We start from the raw sequence: 17,819 nt of genomic DNA on the forward strand, positions 1-17,819 counted from the left end.
CTAATATCTCCTCATGTGACTCGGTGTCAAATTTGGTTTGATAATCGCTCCTGTGAAGCGCCTTGGGGACGTTTCACTACGTTAAAGGCGCTATATAAATGCAGGTTGTTGTTACTGAGCTGAGCCGACCAGGAAGGTTCCAGGTTTGACTCCGCATCTGTTGACCAGAGTTGGCTGATCTCAGCTGGCACGAAGGAGTAAAGAGGCTACAAACTCACCTCAAGCCATTCCGAGTAGAGTCTTAAAACAATCAGCACCCTTGGGGAGCAGAAAACATCTTCTGAAGGGAATAGCAACCTTCACAAATGGGGTCTCCAAAGAGTGTCCCTTCGTTCAAAAGTTGATAAAATTTTGTTAAACTAGTTTAAATTTATTTTACAGTCTCATTGATTACATATTGAACCCGGAAAAAAAATATAGCTTCCCTGTGAATCGTCAACTGAACAAATTACTAACATCAAACTTTTTTTTTTAAGTCCTGACAATCCGCAGATCCCTGGTCAAAAAATGATACTGGGCAAGAGTCGAGGGGACAAACACATGGCTCCAGATTTCATTCCTCCCCCCCACCAAAATGGCTGTTCCACTTATGAAGTCCACAAGAGGAGCCCCGGCCTCGTGCCTTGTCGCAGCAGTGTTCCTGACCGGAATTTCTACGTGAAGAAAAGGCTTCCCCACTCTGTGCTTTATCTCAGCACCCAACTGGGCAGAGAAAGGGAAGGGGTGGGGGGGATAAATTATCCACGGTCCCCACTCCTGATCGGAATCCAATGACCCCCTCCTCCCCCCGCCCCCGGTTAGGACAGGATCAGATTCGGCCGCAATCCCTCCCACAGTCGAATAGCCCCGCCGACACTCGCTTGCCCAGGTTGGCAGAGGGAAAACGTCCATTGGGATGAGGTACGAGAAGGGGCAGCCAAAAGCCCACAGACCCTGCTCCAGCGAGGAGGGGATTAAATTTAAGGGGATGGTGGGAGGGTGAAGAAAAGGGAGAAAAATCAAAAAATTCTGCGTGTAACTTAAATCACGCGGCTGGGAAAAAAAGAGCCCGTTCTTTCTATAAGATGCAGATTAAGGATTTCGAAGGGGTTTTTTTAAAAAAATGAGAAACGAGTTTGGTCTCTGGGTGACTTACAGTCGAAAACTTGGTTTAAGATCTGTTGAGTTGCTGCAGGTCCATCGACACCAGTAACATTTGAAGTGTTATATTTAAATTAAACACTGAAACGGAAAGAGTTCGGGGAGGGGGGCGGTGGGAGAGAGAAAAGGTGAGGAGGGTGGGGGGGAAGGCCTTTGTCCATCTCCTGATTGGGCTTCTATTCAGTCCAATTGCCAACTGAGCATCTTGCGCAAAGCGAGAGAGATCTTTCCTCATGGGCCTACGATTCCACCAGCCAGGATGAGGGAGCCAGGGACGCGGCTGCGCGATTGCAGAGGGCCAACTGGCCTGGGCACCCAGTTCAAGAGCGGACGCGGAACTGGGGGTGGGGGCTCGCGACCGTCCGCCGTTCCGAGACTGAACCTGCAGAGTTTGGTGGGGGGGGGCCTGCGTAATGCCCGGTCTATTGCCCGTTTCTCCCCACCTCAACATGGCCACCGTCCAACTACCCGCCCCCAAGGTGGGCTGCCCATGAGTTTTGGACCAGTCGAGAAGTTAAACAAGACTTCGGGTTGGCGAGCCCTTCCATTTTAAGAGCGTAAAACGCGAGTGCTTCTGGAGGTGAGGGAGCTCCCCGCTGGTCTTCGATCACCAGTCTGAGCGTGCGGAGCCAGCCAGGGTTCTCTCTCTCTCGAGGGAAGGGAGAAATTTAATGAGGACGGGGAAAATTCTGATGGGCATCAGGTCCTTAATGAACGCTCAAACAAAATATAAGTGGTCAATTTATTGCCACCTTTCAGTCTGCTCCCCCTCCTCACCGATGCAGATGGGTGACCAGCCTCACATTAGCCGAGAACGTTGACGTCACGGAGTGCAAGGATCCATCGGGAACCGGGGGAAAGCCAACAGCAGGCCCCTTAAAAAATGGTTAACTCGAGAGATTTGAACTTTTAAAAACCGGCTTTCAAAGAGATCATGCCTCACCGACGGTATAAAAAAAATTATAAGGCATTTGGTTAGTATTTGCTTTAAATACAAGCGTTCAACATTTTTAATTTTCGCCCTCAAAGGCTGTGGGCAGATCGGGGTCCCAATTTACCGCCGCTGCAGTACCGCATTCCTGCCATGAGAGGGCGCTGCCGTGCTGGCGCCACCTAGTGGCCAGAATAGAGTACTGCGGCACTATCAACAAACATGGCCGCACTGCCCATTAATCTTAACTATCGCCAACCCGTGTTGAACGGTAAACCATTCAGCACCGGAAAAAAAACGTAAGCATCCTGCTCCCCTGAACTGCTCAGTGGGCAGATCCACCGCTATGGGCGTGGCCGGTTTTCTGTACCTTCAGTCTGCGTTAATCTACGTGTAGGTAGCAATGGGGGGGGGGGGGGGGCCGCAGATGTCCTCAGCACCTCTATGGGTGGGAGAATAAAAATATAAAATAATCAGCCAGGGTTCCTGCTCCTAATCTCTGTCCAGTGACCCCCCCCCCCGCCCCCTCCCTCCCACAAACCTTGGGTGAGGGGCTACCAGCACCCGCGATACTGTATCCCAGGGTTACTGCCTTATGAGGATGAGGGGGAAAAGAGGGGAATGGGAGGATACGGCATCTAGTAGAGATACAATCGGAGAGGGTAGGGAACGAAGGACTGCAGGCTAAGCTATGTACTTATTAGACCCCCTCAAACCAGTGAAAATTTCCATCCTTCAAGAAAGAGAAAAAAGTAGTGGTGTTACTTAGTAAAAGCGGCCATGACAGCCCAGATCATCTCGTTGGCATTTGGCTTCACGCACTCGACATCCGGGTTGAGCTCCAGGAGCTCGCGCGACCGGCTGGTAGCCAGCTCGTACTGTTCGTCCAGGAGGGGGACGAAGGCGTTCTCCAAAACATCCGCGCTGTGGGCCAGGAGGACCAGGGCCAGCAGCCGCTTGTCCATGCGCTGGGCCTCCTTCGCCCACTTGTCCAGGAAGGCGTCCTGTATCTTCTTGATCAGCCGCTGCTTCAGCGTGTCGTTGGTCACCGGGTGGGTGGTCATGTCGAAGAGCAGGAAGTTCTGCTTCTCGGTGGTCAGGACCCCTTTCTCCACCAGGCTCTTGGCCAGGCGCTCACGGACGTTGCGGATCTGGTAGTTCAGTTTCAGGGGGTTCCACGTTTCACCTGGTGCAAGGGTGGGGGGGCAAAAACAGATGGTGTGAAATAAAATTAATTTCATCCCGTGCTCACCTGGCTCTGTGATATCCCCAGGGTGCCCTCAGTCCCGTGGGATTCACCTTCTTTATAATTACATAAGAACATAAGAAATAGGAGCAGGAGTAGGCCAATCGGCCCTTCGAGCCTGCTCCGCCATTCAATAAGATCATGACTGATCTGACCCTAACCTCAAATTACACAGGATAAATACTTGAAGGGGAAACATTTGCAGGGCTATGGGGCGAGGGCAGTGGGGGAGATAATGGGGGGAGAGCGGGACTAATTGGACACCTCATTCAAAGAGCTGGCAACGGCACGATGGGCCGAATGGCCTCCTTCCGCGCTGTATCATTCCATGATTCTAATTTACAGACCAGAATCAGGCCGGTGTTTATGCTCCACACGAGCCTCCTCCCTCCCCTACCTCTATCTCACCCTCTCAACAGATCCTTCTATTCCTTTCTCCCTCATGTGTTTATCCAGCTTCCCCTTAAATGTATCTACGCTATTCGCCTCAATTACTCCATGTGGGAGCGAGTTCCACATTCTCACCACTCTCTGGGTAAAGAGGTTTCTCCTGAATTCCCGATTGGATTTATTAGTGACTCTCTTATATTTATGGCCCCCTAGTTCTGGTCTCCCCCACAAGTGGAAACATCTTCTCTACGTCTACCCTATCGAGACCCCTTCATAATTTTAAAGACCGCTATCAGGTCACCCCTCAGCCTTCTCTTTTCTTGGCAAACAGCTCCAGCCTGTTCAGTCTTTCCTAATAGGTATAGCCTCTCAATTCCGGTATCATTCTTGTAAATCTTTCTTTGCAACTTCTCCAGTGCCTCTATATCCTTTTTTGTAATATGGAGACCAGAACTAATCACAGTACTCAATGTGAAACAGCTTCCTTCCAAAACAACCACCTGCATTTATATAGCGCCTTTAACGTAGTAAAACGTCCCAAGGCGCTTCACAGGAACGTAAATCAGACAAAATTTAACACCGAGCCACATAAGGAGATATCAGGACAGGTGACCAAAAGCTTGGTCAAAGAGGTAGGTTTTAAGGAGCGTCTTAAAAGGAGGAGAGAGAGGCGGAGAGGTTTAGGGAGGGAATTCCAGAGCTTAGGGCCTAGGCAGCTGAAGGCATGGCCGCCAATGGTGGGGCGAAGCAAATGTAGGATGGACAAGAGGCCAGAGTTCTCAGAGGGCTGTAGGAGGTTGCAGAGATAACCTCCACCTATGGAGGGATTTGAACACAAGGATGAGAATTTTAAAATCGAGGCGTTGCCGGACTGGCAGCCAATGTAGGTCAGCGAGCACAGGGGGTGACGGGTGAACGGGACTCGGTGCGAGTTAGGATACGGGGGCAGCAGAGTTTTTGCATAAGCTTAAGTTTATGGAGGGTGGACGATGGGAGGCCGGCCAGGAGAGCATTGGAATAGTCAAGCCTGGAGGCGACAAAAGCACGGATGAGGGTTTAAGCAGCAGATGAGCTGAGGCAGCGGCAGAGACGGGCGATGTTACAGAGGTGGAAGTAGGCGGCCTTGGCGATGCAGCGGACATGGGGTCAAAAGCTCAGTTCAGGGTCAGATATGACCCAGAGGCTGCGAACAGTCTGGTTCGACCTCTGACTGTGGCCAGGGAGAGGGATGGAGTCGGTGGCTGGGGAATGGAGTTTGTGGCGGGGACGGTCTTGCCGATGTTTAACTGGAGGAAATTTCGGCTCATCCGGGACTGGACGTCAGACAGGCAGTCTGTCAAGAGGCAGCGGAGGGGTCGAGGGAAGGAGAGCTGGGTGTCGTCAGCGTACATGTGGAACCTGACGTCGTATTTTCAGATGACGTCGCCGAGAGGCAGCAAGTAGATGAGAAACGGGAGGGGGCCAAGGATAGATCCTTGGAGGACTCCAGAGTCAACGGTACGGGAGCGGGAAGAGAAGCCATTGCCGGTGATTGGCTACCACTGGATAGGTAAGAACGAAACCAGGCGAGGGGGCAGTCCCGCCCAGCTGGACGATGGAGGAGAGGCGTTGGAGGAGGATGGTGTGGTCAACCGTGTCACAGCACTGGGTCAGCCCAGAAAGACTCTTTACACACAGGGTCTCAGTCGCCTGACCATCGACAACACCGAAGGAAACACAGCTCAATCGGTATCCACTCCCTCGTGGAGTGGAGGGAAGACACTGTCTGGTCAGCCAGTCCCCTCCCATTGTACTGAGCTGGTACCTCGCAGCCCGACCGCCCGCTGCAGATACCCCCCGGGGTTAGCATAGCTTCCCTTACCTGTGAGCAGCTCTATCCAGTTCTGGACAGTCTCAGCTGGCTCGGTGGCCTTGATGTGCTTCAAGGCTTCATCCAGGAGGACGTCGCCTGTCGGAGCCTCCGACTTGAAAAGAACCTAAAAAAAAAACCCACAAGAGCCTTACTGAGGTCAGCAGTGGGGGAGGGAAAAAAAAAAATCACTTTTTCCTGCCTCGATCTATTGATGGAAAAGTCCAATTGGACAGCTCAGTTGGCCGATCCCAAGCCACGGCTGGAGTTGGTTACAGTACCCTCCTTAAGGGAGGGAGGGGATGGGGTGGGGGGAAATCATTCAGGGCCCCGATTGCTAACAGGGTCGTACTCGCTTCCAATGGGCGGGTAGCCAGACGACACTCGCTGCCTGGGCTCAAGTGACCAAAAGAGAAAGAATCCATGCAGGGCTAAGGGGGTTCACGCTCCTGATTTCTGCCCAGTGACCAACCCCCCTGCCCCGCCCCGCCCGGTGAAAAGCAGGGACGGCGAGTGAGCAGGATCGGGCTCCGCTGTGATGCACTCCACAGTTGAACAGCCCGTCAGCGCTCACTAGGCTCCACCACGAAGAACGGCCACACTCGGGGGGGAGGCACTGGAGGGCTGCAAGAGTCAGCATGTTCGGGTTGGAGGTGTCGGGGAAAGGCACGGGTTTCTCATTGGAGATAAAGACTAGGTTATAGTCCAACAATTTTATTTGAAAATCACAAACTTTCTGAGATTATCTCCTTCGTCGGGTGAGTGTGGGATTCCTTGAACGTTTCGCATTTATAGTCAGAGAACAACACCTGGTGATTACAGATAATCTTTCCAACTGCCCGTTGTCAAGGCAATCAAAGCGTTCAGACAGAAAGGTGTTACCTACAGGACCACCGAATATACAAACGGCCAGAACAAAAGACAGAGAGAGAGAAACATCCGAAAGGAAGAGAAAGACAGAGAATGACCTGTTGTATTAAAAACAGCTAACTTTTATTCGCTGGTGGGGTTACGTGTAGCGTGATCCCGGATCTTGGGTTCATGTCACGCTACACGTAACCCCACCAGCGAATAAAAGTTATCTGTTTTTAATACAACGGGTCATTCTCTGTCTTTCTCTTCCTTTCGGATGTTTCTCCCTCTCTCTCTCTCTCTCTCTGTCTGTCTGTCTGTCTGTCTGTCTGTCTTTTGTTCTGGCCGTTTGTATATTCGGTGGTCCTGTAGGTAACACCTTTCTGTCTGAACGCTTTGATTGCCTTGACAACGGGCAGTTGGAAAGATTATCTGTAATCACCAGGTGTTGTTCTCTGACTAGAAATGCGAAACGTTCAAGGAATCCCACACTCACCCGACGAAGGAGATAATCTCAGAAAGCTTGTGATTTTCAAATAAAATTGTTGGACTATAACCTGGTGTTGTAAGATTCTTTACATTTGTCAACCCCAGTCCATCACCGGCATCTCCACATCAGAGATAAAGACTGACACGTTCCATCTGTGTTGGGTTTTCGTTGAGCCCTTTACTCCCCCGCCGCCCTTCCCCCACTCGACTCTCGCAACGCCCCCCCCCCCCCATCCCAATTCGTCAGAGGCTGCACTGTGCACCCCGACCGGAGATCGCCCGCACAGACCCACCTTGCGATTGAGCAGGCTCTTCCGGCGCATGGTGGCGGGTTCCAGCTGTATGCGTCCCCTCAGTGCCAGCTCCACCAAGATGCACCCCCGCAGCCCGGCAGAGATGCAGTCATTCCAGAACGAGGTGTAGCCCTGCGAGAGAGTTCGCAGAAAGAAGGCAATCAACCAGCTAGAACTGAGGGGGAGAGCGGGCGCATGCGAGAGAAGGCGAGCGATGAGTTTTATCACTTGGCTTCAATTAACATACTGAAGGAACGGGGAAAAGTGTATGCCATTTGATATTGGTCCTGCTTTAAATTCGGTTTCCAAACAACAGGAAGCCATGAGTCGCTCCCAGGCCACATTGCTTAAACCCCAACAGCAGAACTGTGCGCGCGTGGTCGCGTGGACGGACACGGACACACGCACACTACCAAAAAACAAACAGTCATGTAGCTCATCTGCTGATTGTGGGATCTTGCTGAGCGCAAATTGGCTGCCTACATTACAGCAGTGACTACACTTCAAAAGGTACTTCATTGGTAGTGAACTGCTGGCGGGGGGGGGTCTTGAGGATATGAAAGGCACTATATAAATGCAAGCTGTTTCATTTAATTCAGCTTCATTTAATTCTGCTTCCTCCCCAGACCCAGCCCAAGTCTGGAACGAACGCACGCCAACGTCTGGAACTGTACTGCTGGCCGCTTCTCGCAGATCAAAGGGAAATGGTATAAATAGTGGCTGCGTTTAGTGACACCGCCCTGGTACAATCGAGACGAAGTGTTAGCGGCACCGGTGGGAAGGCGCTCGGCAAGATCGGGCCAGAGAGGTCCCTCACACGCTCCTTGTCGAAAACCGGACTTTGGCATCAGCCCACATCATTATTCACTCCGATAAATAATTCACACGCTCAGTCTTGTGCTTCACTGTAATCACGGCGACAACGGTACCAAATCATAGAATCATACAGCACAGAAGGAGGCCATTCGGCCCATCGTGCCTATGCCGGCTCTTTGAAAGAGCTCTCCAATTAGTCCCACTCCCCCCTGCTCTGTCTCCATAACCCTGCACCTTTTTCCCCTTCAAGCATTTATCCAATTGCCTTTTGAAAGTTACTATTGAATCTGCTTCCACCGCCCTTTCAGGCAGCGCATTCCAGATCAGAACAACTCGCTGTGTAACGAGAGTCATTCAGCCAGTTCACAAACGTTTGAGAAACCATTTGCAAAAAGTACCTTGAAACACTAACACCACATTTAGGTAATAAATAACGAAAGCAGCACTAACACGAGACAAAGACTGAAGATTTGCATTTATAAATCACCTTATCCCGTCTTATCAGGACATGTCCAAAGTGCTTTGCATGCAATTTACATCAGCCTTTGCTCAGTGGTAGCACCTCTTCGTCCCCGAGTCAGAAGGTTCGAGCCCCACTTCAGAGGCTTGAGCGCATAATCCAGGCCGACACTCCCGGTGCCAGTACTGAGGGAGTGCTGCACTGTCGGAGGTGCTGTCTTTCAGATGAGACGTTAAACCGAGGCCCCGTCTGCCCCCTCAGGTAAACAGAAGAGATCCCATGGCCACCATTGGAAGAAAAGCAGAGGAGTTCTCCCCAGTGTCTTGGGCCAATATTTAGCCCTCATCCAACACCAATAAAGCAGATTATCTGGTCATTTATTTTAATGCTGTTTGTGGGATCTTACTGTGCACAAATTGGCTGTTTTCCCCTACATTACAACAGTGACTACGTTTCAAAAGTACTTCATTGGCTGTGAAGCACTTTGGGACGTCCTGAGGACATGAAAGGCGCTATAGAAATGCAAATTCTTTCTTTCATTACTTTGAAATGTAGTGTTTAGTAATTAAGATGGATGACTAATTAATCTGTTTTTAGTGACGTTGGTTGAGACCAGGGAGAACTCCCCCGCGTTTCTTCCAACAGTGCTGTGCGATCTTTTACACCAATGTCTCTTCCAAGAGACCTCCGACAGTGCAGCACTTCCGCAGTACTGCAGTGACGTGGGACTCGAACCCACAACTGCTGACTAGGAGGGGAAAGAGTGCTACCAACCGAGCCAAGCTGCGTCAATCATCAGCATACAGGGAAGTTGTTAGGTACATTTAGTTCCAAAACTAGGGGTCATAAACATAAGATGGTCACTAATAAATCCAATAAGGAATTCAGGAGAAACTTCTTTAACCAGAGAGCGGTGAGAATGTGGAACTTGCTACCACAAGGAGTGTTTGAGGCGAATAGCACAGATGCATTTAGGGGGAAAGTTAGATAAACATATGCGGGAGGAAAGAATAGAAGGATATGTTGATGGGTTTAGGCGAAGAGGGGTGGGAGGAGACTCGTGTGGAGCTGAAGCACCTGCTCAGACCAGTTGGGCCGAATGGCCTGTTTCGGTGCTGTAAATTCCATGCAAGTTAAAATTAATTGATGTACTTTGCAAGTACACAAACATCCAGTACAAACACAGTAGTTGCTGGCATGGAAACCGTCCTGTTTACAACCCCAGGTTCTTCAAGCAAACAAGATGTTTGCCCAGAGGGATGAAACAGCAATCCCAGGGTGGAACTGCAGCTCGGGTGGAGGAGTGTCTCGCTGGCAGGCAGCTCAACGTAGGGCCCCTGTTTTTTTTTTTGGGAGACCAAGGGCTGGACACCTGAGCTGTGGGGAGACGCCAAGGAAAAAAAAGAGGGCAGCTCAGGGAGACCTTATCCGAATGCTCATCAAGGGACACACTGCAAAGATTTTTGTTTTTGACGAGCACAAATTCCATGACAGGGAAGGGTGGCGGCGGGGATGGAGCAGATGTGCAATCTAAAGAGGGAAGGGAGACAGACGGTTTCGAATTAACTACCTGATATGGGTGGAAGAGACAGAGGGGCTGAGACAGAGGGGCAGATAACGACGAGGATGTTGAAGAGGGAGCTGGATAGATTTCTGGCAAGAAGAAAGGGTATAAGAGGGATTATTCAAACCGCCCAAATGGACTTTTTCCCCAGTCCCCATACGTTATAAATCTTACCACTCCTCCCCTTAAATTCCTTCTGAGTGAATCTTTGCGCTCATTAAATGCCTACTGTGTGGGTGTGAGACCTTTTACGCACTTTGCTATCTCGCTCCAATCTATTAAAAGAGCCAAAAGCAAATAGATTTGTTCAAACCCGTTTTGACAAATGCTGTGCTGATGAAAGGAAGGCGTCTGGCAGTGCTGCTCCTTCAGACAACTCTGGGAGCGTAACTCACAACAACAAACAATGAAAGGGTCAAAGCTGTTCAATAGTCTCAGTCAAATCACATGGTTGGCCATTAGTTTCGACACAGCGGGTGGCGTCAACCACCAATTACCACATCACCTACAAAATAACGACTTACGTTTACATAGCTCTGCCCAAATCGCATTCTCAGGATGCCTCGGGACGTTAAAGGCGCTATATCAATGCAAGTATGTTGCTGTTGTCCCAAAAGCTCTTCACAGCCAATGAATTACGTTTTGAAACACACAGTCACTTGTTATGCAAGCAAACGCGGCCGCCAATGTCACGCACAGCAGGATCCCACGAACAGCAACGAGATGGAGGTTTTAAGCAGCGTTTTAAAAGGAGAGAGAGAGAGAGAGAGGTAGAGAGGTTTAGGGAGGGAATACCAGAGGACTCCAGGGACTTGAGCGCAAAAGTCTAGGCCGACACTCCCAGTGCAGTACCAGGGGAGTGCTGCACTGTCGGAGGCGCCGTCTTTCGGATGAGACGTTAAACTGAGGCTCCGTCTGCCCCTCTCAGGTGGACGTAAAAGATCCCATGGCACTATTTCGAAGAAGAGCAGGGAGTTCTCCCCGGTGTCCTGGCCAATATTTACCCCTCAATCAACTAATAAATACAAACGATCTGGTCATTTATCTCACTGCTGTTTGTGGGAGCTTGCTGTGCACAAATTGGCTGCCACGTTTCCTACATTATTAACCAGTCGCCTCAATTAGTAACCACTTCATATATTACCAGCATTCTCTAATGAGCACAGAGTGGTGATTGAGCTTTTAGAAGCATTAGGCTGCGCCTCAGCAATCTGCTGGAATGCTGTGAGGAGAACATTATACCCTCCCCCACCGCATACACTGAGCTCTCCCTCTCCCCCAGCCCGCCCCCGTTTGACCCCAGGTGTCAGTCTCCGGATTATCAGTGAAGCTCAAACGCACAGAGATGTCTCCCCGCTCCCCAATTCTACTGCACCCATGACGCACTATCGGAGGGCAGCTTTGCCCATGTTCTCAAGGGCCTAGGACACCATCAGTACGCTCAACGACCCAGGCTCCGTCCTTTAGGCCGAGGTACCTGCTCTCACTTGGACTGGCAGTGGGGGCGCCACAATTGGGCTCAGCACCTCGGGGCTGAAAAAGGCCGGAGGGGAATAATAATATTACCTATTACCAGAGTTCCTGCTCCTGATCGCTATTCTGCGCTACACTGTCAGAGGTTGCGGCCTTCAGATGCATCTTTATGCTGCCGTTCCATCTACCTCCTTCAATGGCTCAGATTTGAAAGGGCAGGGAGTGCTCCCGGTGTGCTGACCAACATTCCTCCCTCAACCACCATCACCAGAAAAAAAACAAACAGACATTGTGGAGGAGATTTACGAGGGTGTCGCCAGGACTGGAGAATTTTAGCTATGATGACAGATTGGATAGGCTGGGGTTGTTTTCCTTGGAACAGAGGAGGCTGAGGGGTGATTTGATTGAGGTGTATAAAATTATGAGGAGCCTAGATAGAGTGGATAGGAAGGACCTATTTCCCTCAGCGGAGGGGTCAATAACCAGGGGGCATAGATTTAAAGGTGACTGGTGGAAGGATTAGAGCAGGAATGAGGAAAAAAAATTTCACCCAGAGGGCGGTGGGGGTCTGGAACTCACTGCCTGAGAGGGTGGGAGAGGCAGAAACCCTCAACTCATTTAAAAAATATCTGGATGTGCACCTGAAGAGCCGGGACCTGCAGGGCTGCGGACCAAGTGCTGGAAAGTGGGATTAGGCTAGGTGGCTCGCTTCTCAGCCGGCGCGGACACGATGGGCCGAACGGCCTCCTTCTGCGCCCCACGCCCTTCGCTCCACCATTGGCAGCCGTGCCTTCAGCCGCCTGGGCCCTAAGCTCTGGAATTCCCTCCCTAAACCTCTCCGCCTCTCTCTCCCCCTTTAAGACGCTCCTTAAAACCTCCCTCTTTGACCGAGCTTTTGGTCACCTGTCCTAATATCTCCTTTGTTGGTGTCAATTTTTTTGTTTCACAACAGTCCTGTGAAGCGCCTTGGGATGTTTTACTACATTAAAGGCACTGTATAAACGAAAGTTGTTCCATAAACAAGAGTATTAATTATTTTACCTTTCACCGGGGAGGGGGGAGAAAAACAGTCCTACATTAAACTTTTTCTGCCCCTCCCTCCTCCAACCAAGAATTCTTCTCCTCTCCTCTCCACACGCCACTCTGGTTGCCACGACAATACAGAAGCGTACAGTCGACAAAAAGATTGGAACTTAAATCCCAGTGCTGCTGGTGTTTGTACTGAGTTCATAGAATTACATAGAATGTACAGCACAGAAACAGGCCATTCGGCCCAACTGGTCTGTGCTGGTGTTTATGCTCCTCCCGAGCCTCCTCCCACCCCTCTTCATCTCACCCGATCAGCGTATCCTTCTATTTGTACTTATCGAGCTTCCCCTTAAATCCATCTATGTCATTCGCCTCAACCACTCCATGTGGGAGCGAGTTCCACATTCTCACCACTTTCTAGGTAAAGAAGTTTCTCCTGAATTCCCGACTGGATTTATTAGTGACTATCTTATACTTATGGTCTCTAGTTTTGGTCTCCCCCCACAGGTGGAAACATCTTCTCTATGTTTACCCTATCAAGAACAACTTGCATTAATAAAGTGCCTTTAACGTAGTGAAACGTCCCAAGGCGCTTCACAGGAGCGATTATCAAACAAAATTTGACACCGAGCCACATAAGGAGATATTAGGACAGGTGACCAAAAGCTTGGTCAAAGAGGTAGGTTTTAAGGAGCGTCTTAAAGGAGGAGAGAGAGGCGGAGAGATTTAGGGAGGGAATTCCAGAGCTTAGGGCCCAGGCGGCTGAAGGCACGGCCGCCAATGGTGGAGCGATGGAAATCGGGGATGCGCAAGAGGCCAGAATTGGAGGAGCGCAGAGATCAAACCCCTTCGTAATTTCTCAGTTCTGGTATCATGTAAATCTTTCTATTGCACCTCCACCAGTGCCTCTATATCCTTTTTGTAATATGGAGACCAGAACTGTGCACAGTACTCCAAAGTTCTTGGCTAAATCATCTGGTGGTGGGTGGGGGGAGGATTGAAAACCACCTGTTCCCTTCTGCCCAGGGGGTGGGTGGGAGGGAGGGCATCTGCGGTACTGAAAGTTTTTAACTGGTGAAACCGCAGAGGAACCGGAGCGACTGGTTCAGCCGGTTGCCGGGAAGCAGGCGAATTCTTCCGCGGCCTTTAACAGCTCCAGTTGTCAGCCGGGGCCAGCACCCCATCTGTGCGGGCAGCAAGACTCAGCCAGATTGTTAACGCTTGTGGAGGGACGCAGGGTTCAGGCTCGCTCACAAGGGCAGTCACTAGGGTGCCGAGTCGGAGGACTGGTCTCCCGCCGGTGACTTCACGAGACGAGGTGGAGAAAATATTAAAGTGTTTTTAACACTCATCATTTTTCGGTGACTGCGTCCCTTCGCAGTTTGGTGTTTCCCCAAGTGCCCTGATTCAACGATTTCCAAACAGTGGGTTATAAGGAAATCGTCGTTATAATGATGCAAGGCTGGCCTTGGCAGACAACTTGTTTGGTGTACTTTGCAATAAATTACCAGGTACTGAAACGAAATAAGGAAGCAGAGGCCTCCTTCAGAGTTAACCCTTTCCAACCACACTACTGTCTGTACACATATTTAGTGTACTGCAACACACTGAAGGAAATATAAGAACAGGAGTTGGCCATTCAGCCCCCTGAGTCTGTTCCACCATTCAATTAGATTGTGGCTGATTTGTACTTCAACTCTATTTACCTGCCTTTACTCCACATCCCTTGATACCCTTACCCAACAAAAATCTATCGATCTCAGTCTTAAAAGCTCCAATTCATCCCCGCATCCTTTTGGGGAGAGAGATCCAGATTGCCACTACCCTTTGTGTGACCAAGTGCTTCCTGATTTCACTTCTGAACGACCTGGCTCTACTTTTACGATCATGCCCCCTTGTTCTGGACTCCCCCCACCACCCCCCCATGAGTGGAAATGTGACCCTACCTACCCACCCTGGGACATCATGTCCTAAAGATGTGGCACTCACTTCCGCTAATATGGTTGAAGACACGTGGGTACTGTACCCCAGCGTTATACAATGACAGACCTGCGCCCACCAGCACTGTACCCCAGTGTTATACAGTGCCCGCTATACACAGACAGTGATCTCTGTGCCCGCTATACACAGACAGTGATCTCTGTGCCCGCTATACACAGACAGTGATCTCTGTGCCCGCTATACACAGACAGTGATCTCTGTGCCCGCTAGAGTGATCTATATGCCCGCTATATATAGACAGTGATCTATATGCCCGCTATATACAGACAGTGATCTGTATGCCCGCTATATACAGAGATCTATATGCCCACTATATACGGTGATCTATGCCCACTATATAGACAGTGATCTATATGCTCACTATATAGACAGTGATCTATATGCCCACTATGATCTATATGCCCACTATGATCTATATGCCCACTATATATAGACAGTGATCTATACGCCCACTGTATATAGACAGTGATCTATATGCCCGCTATATAGACAGTGATCTATATGCCCGCTATATAGACAGTGATCTATATGCCCACTATATATAGACAGTGATCTATATGCCCACTATATCCAGTGATCTATGCCCACTATATATAGACAGTGATCTATACGCCCTCTATATAGACAGTGATCTATATGCCCGCTATATAGACAGTGATCTATACGCCACTATATAGACAGTGATCTATACGCCACTATATAGACAGTGATCTATATGCCCGCTATATAGACAGTGATCTATATGCCCGCTATATAGACAGTGACCTATACGCCACTATATAGACAGTGATCTATATGCCCGCTATACAGACAGTGATCTATATGCCCGCTATATACAGACAGTGATCTATATGCCCGCTATATACAGACAGTGATCTATATGCCCGCTATATACAGACAGTGATCTATATGCCCGCTATATACAGACAGTGATCTATATGCCCGCTATATACAGTGATCTATATGCCCGCTATATACAGACAGTGATCTATATGCCCGCTATATACAGACAGTGATCTATATGCCCGCTATATACAGACAGTGATCTATATGCCCGCTATATACAGACAGTGATCTATACCCCGCTATATAGACTGTGATCTATACCCCGCTATATACAGACAGTGATCTATACCCCGCTATATAGACTGTGATCTATACCCCGCTATATACAGACAGTGATCTGTATGCCCGCTATATACAGACAGTGATCTATATGCCCGCTATATACAGACAGTGATCTATATGCCCGCTATATACAGACAGTGATCTGTATGCCCGCTATATACAGACAGTGATCTGTATGCCCGCTATATACAGACAGTGATCTGTATGCCCGCTATATACAGACAGTGATCTGTATGCCCGCTATATACAGACAGTGATCTATATGCCCGCTATATACAGACAGTGATCTATATGCCCGCTATATACAGACAGTGATCTGTATGCCCGCTATATACAGACAGTGATCTGTATGCCCGCTATATACAGACAGTGATCTGTATGCCCGCTATATACAGACAGTGATCTGTATGCCCGCTATATACAGACAGTGATCTATATGCCCGCTATATACACAGTGATCTGTATGCCCGCTATATACAGACAGTGATCTGTATGCCCGCTATATACAGACAGTGATCTATATGCCCGCTATATACAGACAGTGATCTGTATGCCCGCTATATACAGACAGTGATCTATATGCCCGCTATATACAGACAGTGATCTGTATGCCCGCTATATACAGACAGTGATCTGTATGCCCGCTATATACAGACAGTGATCTATATGCCCGCTATATACAGACAGTGATCTGTATGCCCGCTATATACAGACAGTGATCTATATGCCCGCTATATACAGACAGTGATCTGTATGCCCGCTATATACAGACAGTGATCTGTATGCCCGCTATATAGAGTGATCTATATGCCCGCTATATACAGACAGTGATCTGTATGCCCGCTATATACAGAGTGATCTATATGCCCGCTATATACAGACAGTGATCTATATGCCCGCTATATACAGACAGTGATCTGTATGCCCGCTATATACAGACAGTGATCTGTATGCCCGCTATATACAGAGTGATCTATATGCCCGCTATATACAGACAGTGATCAGGCCCTGACCTCGCGATCCTTGATGCCGAGCAGCAGCACCTCCTCCATCAGGGTGAGCCGCAGCTCCTTGGCGTCGCCCGGGTCGTCCCCGTCCTCCTCCTGCCCGGACCGCTGTCGCTCCTCGGCCCCCGGCTCCTCGCGCGGCCTGTCGGCCGCCTCCGCCCGCCGGGCCCGGTGGGTGAGGGTGGACATGGCGTCAGGGCGAGCGGCGCATCCAAAGGGGGAACCGGTAACCGTCAAACTCCCCTCCTCCTCCGCCTCCGCCTCCGCCCTCTTCTCCGTCTTTGTCCCCAACTCCCCCCCGCCCCCGTTTCAACTTTCCCCGCCGGACTCGGGCCCAGACCGTCCGCTCACCCAACCCCCGGTCGTCAAGGCGCAACCTAACCCGATGCGTCTGATTGACAACCCCCCTTTAACCAATCGGAACCCGGCATCCCGCCACCCCCGCGCCAGGTGGGCGGGACCCCCAGCGCTGCGGTGCAACGCAGCTTTGTCTGACTGACAACCCCCTTGAGCCAATCAGAGTCGGGTATCCTGCCCTCTCCCGCCAATCGTTTGCCGAGGAGGGCGGGACCCCAGCGCTATGATCTTTGTATGACTGACAACCCATTTAACCAATCAGAACCGGGCATCCCGCACTCCTCCGCCAATCGCTTGGCGAGGTGGGCGGGACCCCAGCGCCATAGCGCGACTCATCTTTGTATGACTGACAACCCCCTTTAACCAATCAGAAGCCGCAGTCCCGCCCCCCTTGCGCCAATCGCCTGGCCAAGTGGGCGGGACCCCAGCGTTGCGGGGCAACGCCTCTTTGCTGGAGGAGGTGGGATTGTGAGTGACTGACGGCCGCGTGGACCAATCGAGCGTCATAACGTCGGCCGACGCTGGCAGCCAATCGCTTCAGGGCAAGGGGGCGGGGATTAGGTGAGCCGGACACGTCGCCAAGAGGGGGCCAGCTGGCTTCCGCAGGGTCCTAGTGCCCCCCTCCCCAGATGTTTAGTCTATCCCTCAACCAACATCACTTGAACTGATTATATGGTCATTACCTCATTGCTGTTTGTGGGATCTTGCTGTGCGCAAATTGGCTGCCGTGTTTCTTATATTACAACAGTGACTACACTTCAAAAGTACTTCATTGGCTGTAAAGCCCTTTGGGA

General features: G+C 50.3%; 1 protein-coding gene across 1 annotated transcript; it reads right to left on the reverse strand.

The window, feature by feature from the left end:
* Positions 1-349: 349 nt before the first annotated feature.
* Positions 350-16,955, reverse strand: LOC137306659 (Golgi phosphoprotein 3-like). Its single transcript, XM_067976005.1, has 4 exons — positions 16,675-16,955; positions 7,191-7,322; positions 5,569-5,683; positions 350-3,257 (listed from the first exon to the last, which is right to left on the reverse strand). Exons 1-4 carry the CDS (start codon positions 16,855-16,857, stop codon positions 2,833-2,835), a joined length of 855 nt encoding a protein of 284 aa, XP_067832106.1. The 5' UTR covers positions 16,858-16,955; the 3' UTR covers positions 350-2,832.
* Positions 16,956-17,819: the final 864 nt, after the last annotated feature.

The sequence above is a fragment of the Heptranchias perlo genome, chromosome 44 (genome assembly GCF_035084215.1).
Source record: "Heptranchias perlo isolate sHepPer1 chromosome 44, sHepPer1.hap1, whole genome shotgun sequence".
Classification (NCBI taxonomy): domain Eukaryota; kingdom Metazoa; phylum Chordata; class Chondrichthyes; order Hexanchiformes; family Hexanchidae; genus Heptranchias; species Heptranchias perlo.

What these genes read in the sequence shown, in the direction of transcription:
- LOC137306659 (XM_067976005.1), bottom strand. Translation starts at nt 16,857, where the DNA reads ATGTCCACCCTCACCCACCGGGCCCGGCGGGCGGAGGCGGCCGACAGG. An exon ending in TCGGCATCAAGGATCGCGAG is followed by an intron (nt 7,323 to 16,674) that starts GTCAGGGCCTGA and finishes ACTCTCTCGCAG; the next exon opens with GGCTACACCTCGTTCTGGAA. An exon ending in CTGGATAGAGCTGCTCACAG is followed by an intron (nt 3,258 to 5,568) that starts GTAAGGGAAGCT and finishes CCCTTGCACCAG; the next exon opens with GTGAAACGTGGAACCCCCTG.